Source organism: Bufo bufo, chromosome 4, assembly GCF_905171765.1.
Source record: "Bufo bufo chromosome 4, aBufBuf1.1, whole genome shotgun sequence".
Taxonomy (NCBI): Eukaryota; Metazoa; Chordata; class Amphibia; order Anura; family Bufonidae; genus Bufo; species Bufo bufo.
The window spans coordinates 45,945,942-45,966,242 of record NC_053392.1 but is presented as its reverse complement, the minus strand read 5'-3'; the positions used below and the strand labels follow the sequence as shown (position 1 = coordinate 45,966,242).

Here is a 20,301-nt window from a genome sequence, read left to right as displayed (position 1 = left end):
AGAAGAAGACTATGATTTCAAGAACCCCACTTTTTAAAGCAACCAGTCTGCTCTTTTAATTTCATCAGCACGACAGTGATATCAGCTGCCTTGACCTCATTAACACTTTCTCCTGAGCTTACGAGAAGATCTCTGAAAAGATGTTAGCAGGTAATTTTGTGGCAGGGCAGCATAGCAGCAGTGGAAATGCTTTTTTTGTGAAGCAGTTAATTTTCATAGCAAGAAATGTCTTTGCAATTAACTGCCATTCATATGATCACTCTTCATAAAAATCAAGAGTTAATGCAAATTACCACCAGAAAATCTGAAGCAGAAAACCAAAATTTGTGTCCATCTCAAAACCTTTGGCCAGGACTATCTTGTTTTTGAAAAAATATAGTTTGGGTAGAAAACAGCCAAGGATGTTAATTGTACCCAAATAGAGGGGATTAGAATTGAAAATTTAGTGGTTAGGAAGAGGAAAAAGTATTCGCTCGACTCTCAAAAAATACCCATTTATATGCATAAATAATCACACCCTTCAAGTCATTCAATGCGTATTTTAAAAGTGACTGTGAACATTGGTGGGCTTAGCGATCAGCTGTAATCTACAAGGAAACGTGGCAGCAGGTGTTGCAATTTCCCTGCAGTGCCTCCACAGGGGAAATGGAGGATTACACATTTATGAATTAAAAGTGTAAGACATAGATGTACAGATCCTCCAGAGCGAGAGATGATTTTTGTAGCCTCCCTCTGTCCAGAATTAACTCAGCATGTCGTAATAGGGTGTTTGAAAAAAAAGGGGGGTTCCTAGCTACTTTTGCTGAAAACATCTCTAGACAGAAATGAACAGCAGCGTAATACAGGGGTGGAGGACCTAACCAGACTCCGTACTGTAGCTCTGCACCTCGCATGGTGTCAACCACAGATTGCTAATAATGATAAGAGGCCGGCACATGTCTTTCATCAGGAAACACTGTAACTCTGTAAATACTGTAATTACAGTACAACAGAAATATGGGTAATGGGGGGAGGAGCTGCACCATCCAAACACGGCCATTGCCTCACATTTATATATCTCTCTACGCAGGCACAGATCCCCATACAGCAGACTCCACCACGTAGAAATGGCAGCTGAGCTTCCCTGGTATTTGTCGCCTGCACAGCTCTGAGGATGTGGGATCATTCTGCGCTTCAGCAGCGCAGGATGAATTAATAAATTCACATTGGTAAAATATTTATTTACAAAATATTGTATTTGGAAAGTTGTCGTGTGAGTTGTGTAATATCTACAGATATGAGCAGAAGAGAGCGGGCCTGAAGAGAACATAATACAAGCAAAAGGGATATTTTATTAATATTGATAAAAACAATATCATCAGCAATTTATTATTATTATTATAATAACTAATGGAAATAATAAATAATGTTATCACCTGTAGATATTAGTATTTTATATTATTATTATTTCTATCATGAAGTCATTATTTGGGCTCATTCAGACGGCCGTATGCTGTCCGCAAAAATGCGGATCAGCATGTCCGCAAAAAAACTGATTCCATTCCGTTTTTTTTGCTGATCCATAGACTTCAATAGGGCCATGTCCTGATTTTCACTGACAAGTATAGGACATGTTTAATTTTTTTGCTGAGCCGTGCAATGGAAGAAAAGGACCCCATAGAAGTGAATGGGACAGTATCTAATCCGCAAAAAAACGGATCCGCATTTTTGCAGACAGCATACGGCCGTCTGAATGAGCCCTTTAAAGGGGTATTCCCATCACATACAGTGGGGGCATATCGCCAGAGGTGGGACCCGCACCTACAACGAGAACAGAGCGGGTAGAGTTGTGGCTGGAGGACCCTGGGTTTCCCAGGGTCTGGCCACCACCAAGAGCTGCTCCCATACAAGTGAATGGGAGCGCACGGCGTATGCGCGGCCCCCGCTCCCATTCATTTCTATGGGGCTGATAGAAATAGCCGAACCAGCGCTCGGTTATTTTCGACGGCCCCACAGAAATGAATGGAGGGCGGCGACACATACGCAGTACAACCTCCTATTATTCCCCCACTCCGCTCTACGTGTAGGTGCGGGTCCCAGAGGTGGGACCCGCACCTATCAGACAATGGGGGCATATCCTAGCGATATGCTCCCATTGTCTGTGATGGCAAAACCCCTTTAATGATTGTATTATTTTCTTAAACTATGATCTATATTATTATTGTTAACATCAATAATAAAACTAAAACGTTTACTATACTATTTACTATCTACAATATTATCATAATTATAATTTATTTTTTTATTGTTGGTATTATTTAATATATTTGTCATTTATTTCTTCTTGTTATTTTTATATTTTTGTCTTATTTCATTTTCTTATTATTATTATAATTTTTTAATTGCTGGTAATTTTTAATATGATACTTATTATTATTTCCTAATAATGTTATAATAATGTTTTATTGCTGATATTATTTAATATGACATAATTTATTATTTCCCATTATTATTATTATTGCTGGCATTTAATGTACTTATTATGTATGTTATTACATTATATTATTATTTCATATTATTTCTTATTATCATTATTCTTTTTATTGGTGTCATTATTTAAATACATTATTATTATATTCATTTTATTACAAAATTATTATTGTTAATATCTAGCATTGTAAAGAGGGGGGGATATGGGAGGTTCCCACCAATTTTCCAGGGGTTTTCCAATCCACAGGAGAGGTTCCCACCTCTGGGACCAGCACCTATCTCCTAAATGTGGGTTCCCATTCTGGCTGTTTCTTTAACTCCCATAGAAGTGAATACAGAGAGGTGTGGACATCTATGAATCGGTCACCAGCGACCTCCCTATCCAACCGCTGTGGTTCACCTGATTAAAACACTGTTGTTCTTTTGTTGATCCGAGGCTTCGTTCCTAAGTTCTGATACATTTTCCTAATATGCAAATTGGTCCTTTGGTGCAATGAGGGTGTCGCCTTTGCTCTTGTTGCACCCAATCTCCACTCATTTCTGTGGCCAGCCCCTCCATAGCTGCTTTTGTTGACAGGGGCAGGCAGCGCAAAGCAGAGAGGAGAAAAGAGTGGAGCTTGGGTGCAACAAAAGTAATGGTGATGCCCTCATTGCACCAAATAGCATAATTTGCATATTAGTAAAATGTATCATATTCAGGAACAGATCCGCGTCTCAAGAAAAGAAAACGGCGTGGTAATCAGGTGAACCACAGCTATGTGTCTATTCAAACAGCTGGATAGGGAGGTCGCTGGTGACTGACTCCCTTTAAGAACTCATTGGACATTTAACATTTAATAGATGAATCATCTACAGTCTCAGGACGCCATATTTTATTGTATTGCTATCAGAGGACCAGACGAGGATGAATGAGAATGAGTCGCTAAAATGCCGCAATGATAAAACCTTTGCCAAGAACATAGAATTCAATTGGAAAATGGATTACAATTTTCCAGAATTGTGGAAGCCACATGATCATACCTAGGCTGGTTTCACTCTCACGGATGAGAAATGTTCCAGGGTTGTTATCCGGAGCCAGGAGTTGTCTTTCAGCATCTTTCCGAGTGATGTGATTGAAAAAGAACCTGGGCACAAAATACATGACATGTTACCTCTGGATTCCTATGACACGGACCTGACAAGGTTCCCCGATTTGGAGACTTCCAACTAGTTAGAAGGCTCTCGGCTATCTCCAGTGGGGGGCAGTAGGCATGCTCAACCTGTCACTTCATTCAAATGGGTGGTCCCAGCAGTTAGACACCAATCAGATAGTTATTCCCTACTTTGAAATTGGCACAAACCCTGAAAGGAGATCTTTGGTGTCAAATAATTTTTTTATCTGCCAAGAGTGCCCCAAACACTACATATTTTTGCTGCATATGCCTGTTTTTCATGTCAGCACTTTCCCTCCCCCGTTCTGAAGTATAATGCAGCAAAGCCAGTGGATGATCAATCACAGGGCACAGTCACAAAGAAATGTAAAAAATTGGAAAGTTCTTACCAATCTTGAGGTGCCTCAACAGGTGCGGTTCAACTGCATATTCTGGTGGCTATTAGCCTCTTGTATAGATAAGGCAACGGGGACCACTGACCCTAGTAAACCCTAGATTGAGGAAAGGAACTAGGAATACCCTGCCTATCTATTCTGAGCACTCGCTCCGAAAGGGGCGACCCCGTTCGGATTCCTGACCCTAAACCCGGGCGGTGTCCCTAACAGACCCTATAAACAATTCCCGACGTGCCACGTTTCGTCTGGGGAAGCATTCAAAAAATAGAGTATCCTCCAAAAGTTAGATGCAGAGTGTACAAAAAGTATGTACAAGATCAAACCAGTCAGGGTAAGATCCAAAGGTATGCATACTGTAGGTTGATAGGGAGGCCTCCCTGAAAGTCAGTGGACCAAAAAGTATAGGGAGAAAAATATATATCTGCGCCCCTCATCTAAAGTGCGTGCGCCCACCAGTAGGTACGGGCTGCCATATATCTATCCGCCATATATATATATAACTTTTGGAGGGTACCCTATTTTTTGAATGTTTCCCCTGACAAATTATCAGACGAAATACTTTACAGAATACTTTTTGTACACTCTGCATCGAAACGTGGCACGTCGGGAATTGTTTATAGGGTCTGTTAGGGACACCGCCTGGGTTTAGGGTCAGGTATCCGAACAAGGTCGCCCCTTTCGGAGCGAGTGCTCAGTATAGATAGGCAGGGTATTCCTAGTCCCTTTCCTCAATCTAGGGTTTACTAGGGTCAGTTATTCCTGCTGCCATATCTATACAAGAGGCTAATAGCCACCAGAATATGCAGTTGAACCGCACCTGTTGAGGCACCTCAAGATTGGTAAGAACTTTCCAATTTTCTACATTTCTTTGTGACTGTGCCCTGTGATTGATCATCCACTGGGTTCGCTGCATTATACTTCAGGGGCGTGTATAGTATGTCATTTTGGTTTGCTTATTTAATGATTTTCTTTTTAGTGCAGTGCATCAATTTTATTGATTACTAGTAAAGATTTAGTTTTATCTCCCTTTTTTTGCCCTCTCGGGGTGCGAGTGTCATTATTAGTCTTTATTGGGAGCTCTATGTGAGAACTTACACATTTATTATCAGCGTTTATCATCTCTAAGTAAAAATTGGAAAATAAATATGTGTGTTGTCTATTTCCTTGAATATAAATTACACATTTTTTTGCTGACATTTTTACTCACATTTCCAATTCCAAGCTGTTGACAAGAGTCACAAAGTTACTGGGAATGTAGCCTTCTTTGCCAGTACGTTCAGACTTTGCAAACCACCAATCTCCACTGGAACTGAGCAGAAAATATTATATTCAAGAAAATGCATTCCTTTCACATATAACTTATCTCTAATTAGGCAATAAATATAAAAGTTAAATAAAATATCTGAAACCAAAAATGTAAAAAAAAAACAAAAACAATCTAACATTCTAAAAGGAAGTGATTGACCCAAAATCAGGAACAATTATGAATGACATGAAATACCTGAAGGTAATAAGAACGGACTTATCCAAGTTAACAAGTCTAATCATCCCCAGTACAATATGGACCAATATCTGGCAGAGTGTAACATGACCGGATCTTATGGCAAGATGTTTAAAACTGGTCATACAGATTAGATTAATGTCAGGTGAACTCCCTCATTGTGGCCACAGTGGCCGACTATCTAATCTGTATTGGAGCCCCCAATGACAGATGTTAGGGGGGGAAAAGGATCGGGCTATTAGATTTCAAAATGCCTATCCTTTTATTCTTAAGGGAGATAAACCGCCACCAGAGGAGTCTGGCAACAGACCGCCGCCAGGCATATAGGTGTGTGGAGAGGCCGGGAAACGTAGCTATTAGCCAATAGGTGTTCATCCAACAGCTATCTAAAGTACAAGGTCTGCTTAAAGGGCACCTATCAGCAGGAACAACCCCATTAAACCAGCTATAATGTCTGATAGGGTGGATGCTGCTGATTAAAATCATACCTGTCTTGTAAAAATCGGTTGCAGCGTTCCCAAGAAAAAAAATAAAAAAGGCTTTCTATTCTTTATACAAATGAGAGCCTCAGGGTAACTGAGGGGTGTGGCCAGACCTGAAAAGCTGAGGAGCATTGAGGGTCTAGGCCACACCCCTTGGTGCACTGGGGCACTTACTTGTATAAAGAATAAAAGTATTTTTTCTCAGGAAAGCCACAACCGATTTTCACAAGACAGGTATCATTTTCATTGGCAGGATCAATCCTACCAAGCAGTGCCTGGTTTAATAGGGTTGATTCAGTTATTAAATCCAGCATATTGCCTGGTAGGGTTGATTCTGCTTTTTAAGTCATTTCAAAGCTAATCACCCAATCACTTGGCAGGTAAACAGGTTTGTTAGAGGGAGGGGAAAGCTGAGATTGTTAATTCTTTGGAAACAGGAGAGTAATCCTGCCATAATATGGCTCCAACAAGACTACCAAATATCAAAATACCTCAGACTGCGCTTAATAACAGTACCATAAAAGGCACACATTATACTGTCATATGGTGCTTATATAATAGTGCCATACAGACAGTGCCAAATAACATAGAAAAGTGTGGCACTAAAATGGGTAATATGGCGAGACAGTCCAGAGGTCCAGAATGTTCATAAAGAAACCCCCTGTGATAGCACCATGTCACCACTTACTCTGACAGGAGCTCCAGTTTCTCTCCTTTTTGTAATTCCAGGTCCCCATTATTTAGAGGAGTATAGTCATGCAATGCAGCAACAAATTTCTTTTCTGTGCCCAAAAGAAAGATGTGCAAGGATTAGAAATCCAATAGCGCAATTCAGAATTCTGTGTGTAGTGAGAAGCATTCAAAGAGAACCTGTCACCTGGTTTGGGGCCACTAAAACCACCAGTGTGCCATTATGCAGCTGGGGTATGGGGTCCTCAACCTGCCCATAACAAGCCCATCCGTCTTGGCAAAGAATAGTAAATGGAAATCAAACATACTTGCACACGACATGTGCTTTGAAGCAAGGCGTTCGGTCAATTGCTTAACTTGGGTTTCCATCATGGTGCATTATTTTTTCTGCAACTTTAAAAAAATCTGCTAAAGAGTTGTAGGACCTTCAAGATAATATGTAGAAACCAGCACCGATGGATAAAATCTTAAGTGCGTTATAGCTTACGCGTTTCAAGTCAAATGCCTCTTAGTCACAGAAATTGGTGGTGGATTTTACATATTACTTTAGATGACCTTCCTGGCATGCTGGTTCTCAAGCAGTCTGGGCACCTTTGTTCTTACGCCTAGACATCGACATGGTGGTTGATCATCTTCGCATGGTTGGGCCTTTTTCTATATGTACAGACTTGTAGTAGTAGAATGTCTAAATTTATGAGTTTGTGAATTTTTGGAAACTGTAGAAAATTTTTAAAAATGGTGCACATGGCATGATGTATTCGGTGCAACTCGCTAGGCATGTGAGACATGTTAGTCTGTCTTATGGCTGTTCATATACAGTAATATGTTCTATAATAATTTGGCTAATTTTACGACTCGTCTTAGACATTTCTATCAACACTTTTCAAAACTGTTGTAGGTGTAAAAAGTGTCACATTGAGCACACAAAGCACTATATAACCTGGGTTAGTAGATATGTTCCTGAAGATAAAAATTTGGGAAAAACCATTGTTGAGTATAAAAAGCATCTCTCACCTTTTTGTGAAATTTTGCCTTTTACGGCCAAATGCTGAGGTCGTGGAGCTGGAACCTAGAGTCAGAATGGAGTACACGATTATTTGGACTTCAGGTAAAAAAACTAGAGAAGGCCACACCTGTACCATTTCTAATGGAAGCAATGAAGATGGGTGGACAATGGACACTAGTATGGAAATTATTGCTATGCCAGAACATCATGATACAGAAATACTAAGACCATCTACAGTATATACATGACTTACTATTGGAGGATGAGAAGGTTTGTAAAACTGGCCAGCTGGAGAACTCTGATTATGATGGTCATTTTTCTTCCAGGAGAGCATTTTACTGCTGACCACCCCCATCCTTGAAACAAAAGAAAACATATAATGGTAAAGCACAACTCCAGTCAGATGGAAAAAGTATTATGTTTGCTTGCAATCTCTTGACCTATACCTATCATTATGGTTGTGGCCATCTAACCTAAGCTTTACAGCAACGCCATGGATACAAGAAACCTCATAACATCAGGACATGATCTACTACCTTCTGTCGAAGAATGTAAAGGACATGCTCTGTGGTCAGAAAATGGTCTATTGACTTCTAATGGAGAGTGTTGTGGGCATGCTTAGTGACATATGCATAGGCTACTCAGCAGGAGAAGAAGTTGAGCTGTGACTATCTCCTATTGTCAGTGGCGGATAATGCGTTATTGGCTTCCAGCTTTATAATAGAAGTGCTACCTCTCCTTGTAATCCTGCCTGTGGTAATGAGATGACTGAGGAGAAGTGATCTCTACAGAAAATGAAGTTTCAGTCTATTCTGAGACTTAGTGGCCAGTGTGTACAGGCTAGGGGACTGTGAAGTTTGACAAACCCTTGTGAACTATGAGCTTCACCAGCACTTTTGGAATTCTCTAAAGTATGTAACCACCCTAAACAATGTCTACAGGGCAATGTCGTTTTGCTGTCAGTAGAGCCTTGCCAGCTTGATAAGAGATTGAACAACTGGGCCCATCAAACGTTTGTGGACTGTTTCACAGATCAAGTGACCCTTTGGTCATATAATTGTAATAATTGTCAGCCAAATAGCTTCTGTATGACTTCTGATCTTCCCATATGCATACACACTCAGCTTGGCCAAGTGGAGAGAGTAGAGCAAGCAACTGCTAGACTCCTCTGGCGGCTTATCTACAGTGGAGAACGATGGATTGGACATGATGAAATGAATAGTTTGTCAAGGGATAGTCGGCACACCCCCATACACATAAGCTAGTCAGCTGACCCCACAAAAACCAGCAGGCTCAACTTTACTGACATTTATGGCCACCTTAAGACCAAATGATGCACGCACATGCATCCAAAGTGTGCTAATCAACATAAAGGGGTTGTCTTATCAAGACAACATGGCACCTAGATGTCATAGAAAGGGGTTCCCTACTCATAATTCTTCTTATTGAGTCAGAACAGAGAGTGTCTAAGTAGGAGCTGATCCTACTGTGGTGGACCTGCGCCATCCAAGTATCACATGGTCAGCCATTCATTTAATGGTAGCATACTGTATATGGTAAAACATATCTTGCCTGGTGACAACGGTTGACTGTGGGGGATATCTATGATCCAAACCCAGGGGTGCCTATGTTTGGAGAAGACTGTCTTTATGACACAACCCCTTATTCTTTATAGGGAGATAAGCCATGCAAGGATTTTCAACAGGTTATTCACCTCTTCCTTACGTGTAGGGTACCTCTTCAAGTATTTAGGGCTGCTGCTCAAGGGATCTCCATCAAGAACCTCAACTACCCCTCCATACCACCTCTGAGGGGTAACACTAACCTCCTCCCTGGCCAATTATCCTATGGCTGATGAATCCAGTCCATTGCCAGTTGGGAAGGCTTTTTCTGGTATGGTCAATTGCATTTCTCCATGAAACTTTTGGCCTAACCCTCCACACTTCTCTGCAGTATTACATTGTGGTTGCATTTTCTATGGTTCTGAATTCTAGCCATCAATCTATATTATCAGTCACTTAAGGCTGAAAACACTCTGATCACTATGTTCTTCGCCAAGTTCAGGATCAGAGATTTACTGTTATCACCTTATCTTCTATATCTACATTTCTGGTAAACTTCCAAAAACTTTTCATGCATAGTTCTCAACATGAACAACATTACTGATTTACCTCTACATATATTTATTCTCTATAGATGAACAGTACATGTAAATATAATAATATCTTAGAAGGAGACAGTGGCATCTTCTCCACCTCTCAGCAGCCTGGACATTCCCTTTTCTGATTGCAGATTCCTAGTAAATTTTAAGAGACCTCCTTATTTCCCTGTATGGAGGAATACAGTAAATAGAAGGTGGAGAGTAGACAAAACGAGGGGAGAAGAGGAGAGAGGAAGGGATGGGAGAAGAGGATGGAGTAAAGAGGAGCGGAAGAGAGAGTGGGGAGATGGCAGGAGGGGAGAGGAGAGGAAGGGAGAGGCGACAAGGAGAGAAGAGAGGAAATGAGAGAAGAGGATGGGAGAAGATGAGAGAGGTGAGAGTAGGGGAGACGAGGAGGGAATGGGAGAAGAGAGTGAAGCAAAGAGGAGAGGAGAAGAGAGTAGGGGGAGGGCAGGAGGAGAGAGGAGAGGAAGAGAGAGGCGACAAGGGGGAAGAGATGAAAGGAGAGGAGAGGATTAGATAGGTAAGAATAGGGGAGAAGAGAGGAGAGGAAGAGATGGGAGAAGAGGGTGGAGAAAAGAGGAGAGGAGAAGAGAGTGGGGAGAGGGCAGGAGGGAGAGGAGAGGAAGGGAGAGGAGAAAAGGGAAGAAGAGAGGATGGGAGAAGATCAGAGAGTAGGGGAGAAGAGGAGAGAGGAGGGAAGGGGAGAGGAGGGAAGAGGAGAAGAGGGGGAAGAAGAGCGAAAAGGAGAAGAGAGGGAGGAGAGGACAAGAGGGGAGAAGAAGGGAGAGAAGAGCAGAGAGGAGGGAAGAGAAGAGGGTTGGATAAGATGGGTGGGAAGAGTAGAGGAGAGAGGGAGAGGAGGGAAGAGTAGGGGAGGGGAGAGGAGGAGAGCAAGGGAGAGTAGGGAGAGGACAGGAGGCATAAGGAGAGGAAGGGAGATGAGAAGAGCTGAGAGGAGGGGTTGGGAGAGGAGGGTAGAAGCGGGTGCAGTTGCAGAATATTTCTCAATGTGTCTGTGAGACTACATTCTGTGAGAGGTGAGGGGGTAACAAGAAGCTACTACCTGTACAGTGCTTGTATATCTGCTCAAGGACATGCAGAGGGCGCTATAGATGCATTGGTCATGTGATAATTCAGGAGACGTACAACCAGTAAAGACTATTCGCATGCACCAGGTATATTTAGAAATGGGAAAGAAGGATATTGGGAAGGTTTACAGCAGGGTGACCCCAGTGGGCATTATGATAGCTCCTTCTAGTGGTTGCCACCCGAAAAACTTTGCCCTCTCAAGTGGCCAGGATGACTCTGACAGCTGAATATGACAGAGGACAAGCAGTTATATCTGTAGGAATGTGTTAGTAATATTATTATTATTATTATTACTACCTTGGTAACATTATATTCTTTATAACTAAGGATAATATGTGAAGATTTTACTTCTTCTTATATAGTCACATACTCAGGCTGCTCTGCACTATTTACAGGCAGTTAATGTCAGTATTTCCTGGTGATCGGCGTGGAAGCGCTGCAATGTCTAATGGATCCGGCCACATCTTCTACTCTTGCTCTACTTAGGAAAATAATGAATAAAAACAAGAGACAAATCATATATTGAATATTCAATAGAGGTCAAGTAACCATAATGGTTGTAGCTGCTGCATCATGCACTTGGAGCCTGTGGGGAGAAACAAAGAGTCTCCACATACAGTACTGCCATATGATCGAAAGAGCACCCCACATACTGCCATATGATGCACAATGCACTCTGCATATCGCCATATAGTGCATGGAGCATGCTGCATACAGCCATAGGGTTCATTGCACATTACTTTCTGCAAAATTCCTGTGGCGTCAAAATGCTCACTCCATTCATCAATATTTATTGAGGGGTGTAGTTTACAAAATGGGGTAACTAGGTCTCAAATATACATGGTGCTCTTTTTCTTCTGAACTCTACAGTGTTCTTAAACAGCAGTTTATGACCACATAGAGGGTATTATTATACTCAGGAAAATTATGTAACAAATTTGGGGCGCTTCTTCTCCTATTACCACTTGTGAAATTGAAACATTTGAGGTTAAACCTACATATAATTAAAATACAATGTCATTTTTCATTTCATGTCACAATTTTAAAAAATTATATGAAACACCTGTGGGGTCAAGCCAATATAACCAATAGGCGAATTCCTTGAAGGGCTTAGTTTCCACAATTGAGTCAATTTTTGTGGGCTTCCACCATAGAGGTACTTCAGGGGCTCTGCAAATGTGACATGGCACTCAAGAACAGTTTCAAAGGAATCTGCTCTCCAGAAGCCAAATGGCTCTCCTTCCTTTCTGAGCCCTGAAGTGTGCCCATACAGTGTGCAGTTTACAGCCACATATGGAGTGTTGCTGTATTCAGTAAAAATGCATAGCAAATTGTGGGGTACTTTTTATCCTGTTACCTCTTGTGAGAACAAAAAATCTGGAGCTTAGGCTACTTTCACATTACTGTTTTTCTTTTCCGGCATAGAGTTCCGTCACAGGGGCTCTATACCGGAAAAGAACTGTCTTCAGTTCAGTCATTTTGACTGATCAGGCAAAAGATAAAACCGTAGCATGCTACGGTTTTATCTCCCGCGAAAAAAACTGAAGACTTGCCTGAATGCCGGATCCGGCATTTTTTTCCATAGGAATGTATTAGTGCCGGATCTGGCATTCAAAATACCGGAAGGCTGCGCAGACCTTTAAAAATGAGAAATAAATAAATACCGGATCCGTTTTGCCTGATAACACCGGAAAAACTGATCCGGTATTGCGATGTATTTTTCTGACTGATCAGGCATTTTTTAGACTGATCAGGATCCTGATCAGTCTGAAAAATGCCTGATCAGTCAGAAAAAATGACATGCGTTTGCATACAGTTTGCCTGATCAGGCAGGCAGTTCAGGCAACGGAACTGCCTGCCGGAATCAAACAACGCAAGTGTGAAAGTAGCCTAAGCAACATTTTATTAGAAAAAATACAGCAGTTTTAGACCACATGGTAAACTACAGGATCAGGGTCATAAATTGCTGTTAACTCTTGCTGTGTGTTTTTACAGTGAATTCTGAGATCTGGGAATAAGATAAGCTTAACACAGTCTAAATGAATAAAAAAAAGTTTACTAACAGTGATAAAGACATATACAGACAGACAAATCACATACATACACAGTAAAAACACTCTGACTTGTATTCACTGGGCAGGCTCCTGTCGGCTGATCGGGCAGGCACAGGCACATAAACCTTGTAACACACTTTGTTATAGGAAAAACTGATTACAATGGAAATTCGGCAAAAATTCATTTTGCTTTAATTCCAGTGGAACATATAAAGGGTTAACCGATTTTGAAACACTTGGGTGTAGTTTCTAAAATGAGGTCATTTATAGGTGGTTTCAATTATGTGAGACTTTCAAAGTCACTTCAGAACTAAATTGGTTCTTTAAAAAAAGTCGCTTTTGGAAATTTTCTTGAAAATTTGAAAAACTGATACTAACCTTATAAGCCTTCTAACATTCTAAAAAAATAAAATTACAGTTAGAAAATAATACCAACATAAAATAGACCTATGGTGAATGTTAATTAGTAACTATTTTACCGGGTATCACTATGAGAAATTTAAATTTAGAAAATTGCAAATTTTTCCACATTTTCAGCAAATTTTGGATTTTTTTTATAAATAAAGGTAAACACGTATCGGCTAAATTTTACCAGTAACATGAAGTATAATATTTCATGAAAAAACTATTTCATAATCGCTCGGAAAGACCATTCCAAAGTTATTACCGCATAAAATTATACGTGGGATGTGCAAAATTAGGCTGGGTCCTGCAGGTGAAAACTGGTTGTGTCTGGAAGGGGTTAACATACTACAAAGAGCCACCATCACTACATTTCTTTGTACAAAAAGCATACAGTTTAGAAATAACAGTAATAATAATATGATGCCCAAATTGAGCCCTTATATAGTCCCCAAACAAAGCTATCGTTCAGTGTCCAAACAATATAATACAGTGCCCAAATAATGCTGTCATACAGTGTCCAAGTAACAGTGCTCTCCAGTGTCTCCACAATACTGCCACAAAGCAGCTATATAACAGAGGCATACAGTGCGCAAATAATACTTGTATATGGAGTTTCATTAACAGTGACATACAGTGCAAAAACTATTCCAACTATGCACTTCTGAATTAATCGAGCTGCGGATAATGGATGCTGTGGTGCTGTGCTGGCGGGTTGGTGGGATCCAGTTGCCAGGGTGGCTTTGTCTAGCAGCAGGGATGCTGCTTGACTGCTGGGTCCCGCAGCATGCTAGTGCAGTGTAGTGGGGCATCAAATTAGAGTAGGTCCACCCAGCCCCTGCAGGAGGTTGGGTGAGGATCCAGGATATTCAGTTTGAGAGTTAGAGTTTGTGGAGAAAGAAAGCTGTGACTTGAGCTCCTTCTTCTTAGGCCCATAAAGCTACACAGACTCAATGATCTCTGCATCCTTTACAGAAGAAAAGAAAGAGTAAGACAAATGAGATAACCAGAGAACTTAGAATCTGCATGGCCAAACACTAGAGTCAGTAAGGCAACCTGCTACTAAAGCTGTTAAGACTTTACTGCTGTGAGGGACACCGTTAAGACACCCTTCATACTTGGATATGACTTGGCCAGTCATATCACTAAAACCCTGCATCCCTCAGAGGACATTGCTGCCACCACTGCAAGGGTACGATTACCTGCCATAGATTCTGCAGGAAGAGACTTGACACAGATAGAGAGTGAAGAGGACCATTACTCCCATCCTGATTCCTTGTTTAACCCTCCTCTTATGTTAGCTTTCTGTTACTATCCATGATGTTAACGGGTCGGTTTTGACCCGTGTCTTAAATCAGCCATAAAATACCCTCTGAACAATTATTTATCATACAATTTGTTTCTTACCTCTTGGATACCTTGTTAGGCTTCATTATCCTTGAAAAGATTGGTTTTAATATTTTTGGTGTGACCCCTTAGACCTTTCTTTTGATAGCATACCTCTCATTTTCAAATTTTAAAAATGTTAAAATAAACCTCAATAGAATATTATAAGTAAATAAAAGGTTGTTATGTCACCAGAATGGAGTATTTGAACACATCTCTTAATTTTTTTTTAAAGATTTTTATTTTTATTTTAATAGAATTAACTATATAGTAACATTGATGGTGTTAGGGTCAATTTTGACCCATATGTATTTACTTCAAGAAAATAGCCAAAAGTCTTTTTTTTTTTTAACATAAAATGTTCATAAACAATGAAAAGCAAGTAATAATACAAAATGTAGACTTGCAAGGTCAAACAAACAACACACAATCAAGCAAGGCAAACCAATAGAAATCAAGTACTAGTTTCAAAGCATCTTTGTGCAAGAACTTGCATGTGTTTGTGTGGGTGTTTTTAGATGCATGTGTTGCAAAAGCTGACACTTTTAGCATGTTCTTTGCAGATATATTTTTTACAGTGGAGGCATAATGTGTGTGTCTTTCTGTCCTTATTGCTGGGGCAGACCTGACACCTCTTTCTTTTAGAATCAGATGGCATCACTGGAGTTGTGGCTGTGCTGGTTGATGTTGAGGCAAGGCTAGATGATGAGGAGGAGGCTGGCACTGATTCTCTTTGTGTTGTTGATGGTGTGGATGGAGTGCTTGATGAACTCTGCATCTGTCTGATCACGGCTGCAGCGATTGGATCTCGAGACACCCGTTTCCTTTGCTCAATGTGTGCCTTGACAAGGGAACTTCCTAGCTCCTCGAGAAATATTCTCCACTTGTTATTTTTTATTTTGTGTTCCAACCTGGGTGGATGAGGGTCCATAACACAAATGCATTGTATGCAGACACATCTAGGATGTTAGAAAACACAGCCATCGGCCATCTTGACATATCTGCCTCTTGACTTGTCCCAGAGACTATCAGTGGCCTCATTATAGGATCTGTACACTCCAGCAAGAAGAAGAACACCAATATAAGCATCTAGGCATTCCTCATTTATGTCATTCCACATGTTGCCATGGACTTTTTTTCCTTCAAGGTTTGTCATTGCAATGATCACTTTTTTTAGTGACAATGGCATGAACCAGTTCAAAACATGTTTTGATGTCACTTACTCTCGTCACAGCAAACCTTGTGATCCCAGGGGTCATTTTGATTACATCTGCAGCAGCTGCCCTGCCATGTAAGTCAGGAGGTTCTGAACTCCAACAGATCTTACCTACTTTTGGATTTGAATGTTTCAGCAGGAACAGCAGCAGGTTCAGCACTGGTGGCCTCCTCATCAGACTCATCAGATGTGTCTGTGTATTCTGGTTGATACTCTACTTCATCTTCTGCCTCAGAAACCTGCTCATCCATATCGCTATGCTGCTCTGTGTCCTCTGCCTCATTTTCATCCAAGATATAATCCTCCAGTATTTGGCTTCCTGCAAATCTTCTCACTCTTGCATGCTGCATATTGGAGTCAGCAACTCTGAAATGTATTGGTCCTATGTTTCTTTACTTTATTTAGAGAAGCAGACAAGCAGGCAAAGAGATAGGCTTCTCCCTAACTACAGCTCACAGGGCTGAGAGGTGATTGGCTGTCAGTGTTACTAAGCAGAGAGAGAGTTTAGGATTTCAGTTTTGGCACTTATTAGTGTCCTATAATCCTATATTATAACTGGGTCAGATTTGACCCTAACACCATAAACGTCTTAATTTTCACCACAGTATTTTATAATTTAGTGAAAAGGATTCTTTTTCTATTACATTGTTTAAATAGAGGTTCCTGACAAAGTAAAAAAAAATCTTGATGCAATAAACAAATTTATGTGATACTTATAGACATTCAAAACCTGAAAACGGGTCGGTTCTGACCCTAACATAAGAGGAGGGTTAAATCCATACATTGTTATCTGGGAAGTGTAACGGACCGTTTCAGCAGACAAGGGGTTAAAATCCGTTTATGCGATATGCCCCTTTTCTGAGAGACAGGCCCAGCTACTGCAGAAAACCAACGTCCCGAACTGGATACAAAGTAGCACTCCAAACTGGAACCTCACGAATAGCTGCTAGCAGACGAACAGGAATCAGCTTACACTCCTGGCAATCAGTCTCTAACAGCATACAGCGGATCCCCCCAATAACGAGACAAGGCTCCGTGTTGAGGGTCAAGCAGTGGTCTGAGGTGCTGGCACACCCAGCCTGGTTTTTATTACAGTTGTTGCAAATACAGGTCCGCCCACAGGGAGGTATAAAACAACCAAGCCCATCTGGTGTACACGCCCCTAGGGGACCAGAATGAAGACTTGTGACATAGGACAGATATGCAGCACTGTAGGATACACAGAGACAATACATCCCCACAATGCATCATGGTTTCCTCCTCTCTGCCCTGGAGACACCCGAGGCGTAATCCAATTATCTCTCAAGACAAAGAGAAGTCACCAATACACATGTGCAGACAACAGGACAGACATCACCCTTTAAACACACAATGGGAGAATGGCACAATAGAAACACACCCAGCATATTCCTCCCAAGCTGACAAGTTACACTTATTATAAATTGTTACAACTTTGTGAGTTTACATTGGCCATACATATAACTTACATTAATTTAAACAGTATAACTTGGGGACAAACCTATCCAAAATTCACTTGAATAGGTTCAGGGGTTTAAAAGTTAGTATATGGCCCATAATCCTGGGGCAAGAGGCCAGCAGCCAGGCCTCTCCAAAACCCAGTGGCGAGGTTGGTTTCGCCACAGGAAGAATTGCACTGTGTATGGTTGGAACTGTGTTTTGCTATCCCTGGATGTATTACTACTCCTATTTTGCTCTACAGTAAAGATAAATATTTATTCTGTTAAATCTAGCCTGGTTACTGACTCCTGTACCATACACCGACCATTGCACTCTACACTCCCTGCCTTGCACCTATACAAATGCCTAACATCAAAGGCACCCATCAGGCAAAAGCCCCAGAATCAGGATGTGCACTGAGGGAAGAAAAGGGTGGACCCTCCTTTCCCTGCACCCGGTCTGAGAGAAGCCACCGTAACCGATTGTGATAACCAGAGCCACTACCACTCCCATCCTCTGCTCCAGCTCCTCAGGGGCTTGCTGCACCTCCACCATGCCATCCTATGCAGCCAGACAATGCCCAGATCGCAACGCTAAGTTTAGAATTTCCAAGTCTGCATTTGAAGCATTTGAACCCCCATAAGTCACTATCTCCACTGAACAGTTTCATTATATCAGAAATCAGGGCGACAAGCTCAGGGAAATCTGAAAACCAGGATGTAGGTTTTCTGCTAAAAATACAAACTGCCAACTCCAGTCTGATTAGGTCTCAGAATCCAACCACAACATGGCTATGACAAACAGGCTCCATCAAATCAAAAAATCTCCAGAAAACAGAAATGTATACATAAAATAATGGACAGGAGAAAGGGAGAAAAGAGAAAAACATCTGATTAAGGGCTCATGCACATGGTCGTTGTGCGGCCGTTCCGTGCATTGGGGACCGCAATTTGCGGCCCCCAATGCACGGGCAACATCCGTGCGGCGGCCAGGACGGATCGAGACCCATTCAACTTGAATGAATCCGTGATCCGTCCGCACTGTAAAAAAATAGAACATGTGAATGGGTCCTCATCCGTGATGCTGGGAGCACACGGCCGGTGCCCGCATATTGCGGACCCGCTGTTTGCAACGGCAAGGGCTGTGTGCATGAGCCCTAACTGAAATAATGAATATGTCATGTACTGCAACTAATGTACCATTTGCAATCTTGCTTATGTTGGGTGCACTACACAGTAGTTAACTCGAGTCCCAGTGCCATACGTGTAGGAGGGATTTAAAGATGGATCTGACGTCTAAGCGTAGTGGGCGCCATAGTTGCTGACACCCAAAGCTAATGTCTGTATTTGGATATATATCCATTAAAAGTTGCAATCTAAAGCTCGCATGTTATAGTCACCTAGGGTGACTTTAAAAAAGTTTTAAAAAAAAGTTTTAAAAAATATATATAAAAAAATATATATAAAAATTCAAATCATCCCTTTTCCCCAGAATAAAGAAGAATTACCAGTATTGCTGTGTCCAAAAAACGCCTATGCATTGAACGATGTAATGGAAAAAAACTCAAAATGGCCGGATCGCTGTTTTTTTGTTGCTTCACCTCATCAAAAAGTCATACACACCTTAAAATGGTATCCTTAAGAAGTACAGATCGCATCACAAAAACTAGCCCTCACATAGCTCTGCTTTTATTTGTTTTTAGGTATTAAAACACCAGAAAAACAATATGAATGTGATATCACTGTAATTGTACTGACTTGGAGAATGAAGGTTATGGGACCGCTTTACCACACAGGGAATGCCAAAACCCATAAAACTGTGGTGTACTTGTATTTTTTTTTCCCCAATCTCACTCCGTTTGGAATTATTTTCTATGCAAAAGTAAATTACAAAGTACACCTTCTCCTGCAGAAAAATAAAAAAGTTATGGCTCATCTAAGAATAAATTAGCAATTCTGCCATTTTTTTTATTTTATTTTTTACAGCGTTCACCATACAGGATAATTTACATGATATTTGTGTAGTGCGCGTCATTATGGATGCGGCGATACCAAACATGTGGGGGAAATTTTAGTTTTGCAATTAATTTAATCGAAAAGCGTATTTTCAATGTGAAAAAAAAATTGCTAGAATTTTTATTTATTTAAAAAAAAGCGTCGGTCCAGCCTAAGGCCCCTTAGTGACCTCTGTAGAAAGGTGTATGGGTGGTCACCACCTGAGACAGGGGGTGTATGTATTGTGTATATACAGTATGTTCTTAATTACACTTCCACATGTGCCTAGGAGCTGCATACTCAATACAGTAGGAGGTTTCTAATCAACACTATTTCTAGAATCACTTCATTTTTTGTTTTAGATGAATCAGAGCAGTAAAAAAATTGGTTGCCAAACTCTTTATGTCAACGATTAATCAAACAAAACTACCTCCAAAGATAGTCCTCTACTGCCAACCAGAGTGATATGGTGGAGAGTTTTAAGCAGCCAAGCGGTGTGTTCACTGGCTTACTCAGAGGGTGAGTTCGGAAACAAAGGGATACAATAAAAGAGGGAGACAGATGCTGGGTCTCTTCCCCTAAAACATCCCTCAATCTTCACTTATGAACACAAATACCCCTCTCTGTCTGTCCCTTGGTGTCCCTTGTAGGCAATATGGTAACTGCCCAGCTTCGTCAGAGTTTAAAGACCAATCACACCCTGTGGCAGACAGACAAACATATATCATATAAACTACCCCGACGCGTTTCACTGGCAATGGGCCTGGTCATCAGGGGACCAATGAATACCAGGAATTCAGTAAAAACACATAGTGGGCGCTCATCCAGCATCAGACACTACCAA

The 20,301-nt window shown here is 41.1% G+C and overlaps 1 protein-coding gene across 3 annotated transcripts in view; it reads right to left on the bottom strand.

The window, feature by feature from the left end:
- BLK (BLK proto-oncogene, Src family tyrosine kinase) overlaps positions 1–20,301 on the bottom strand; it is a 42,467-nt gene that overhangs the window by 18,268 nt on the left and 3,898 nt on the right. The window contains exons 1-6 of one of the 3 annotated variants that reach the window (XM_040427187.1): positions 11,245–11,376; positions 7,948–8,050; positions 7,703–7,757; positions 6,687–6,780; positions 5,223–5,324; positions 3,490–3,593 (exon numbers count right to left, since the gene is read on the bottom strand). In XM_040427187.1, coding sequence (XP_040283121.1) covers positions 3,490–3,593; positions 5,223–5,324; positions 6,687–6,780; positions 7,703–7,757; positions 7,948–8,050; positions 11,245–11,255 — 469 coding nt within the window. In that variant the 5' untranslated portion in view covers positions 11,256–11,376. Of the gene's footprint in view, positions 1–3,489; positions 3,594–5,222; positions 5,325–6,686; positions 6,781–7,702; positions 7,758–7,947; positions 8,051–11,244; positions 11,377–20,301 lie in introns of those variants that run through there. The other 2 variants (XM_040427185.1, XM_040427186.1) reach the window with 2 other exon arrangements.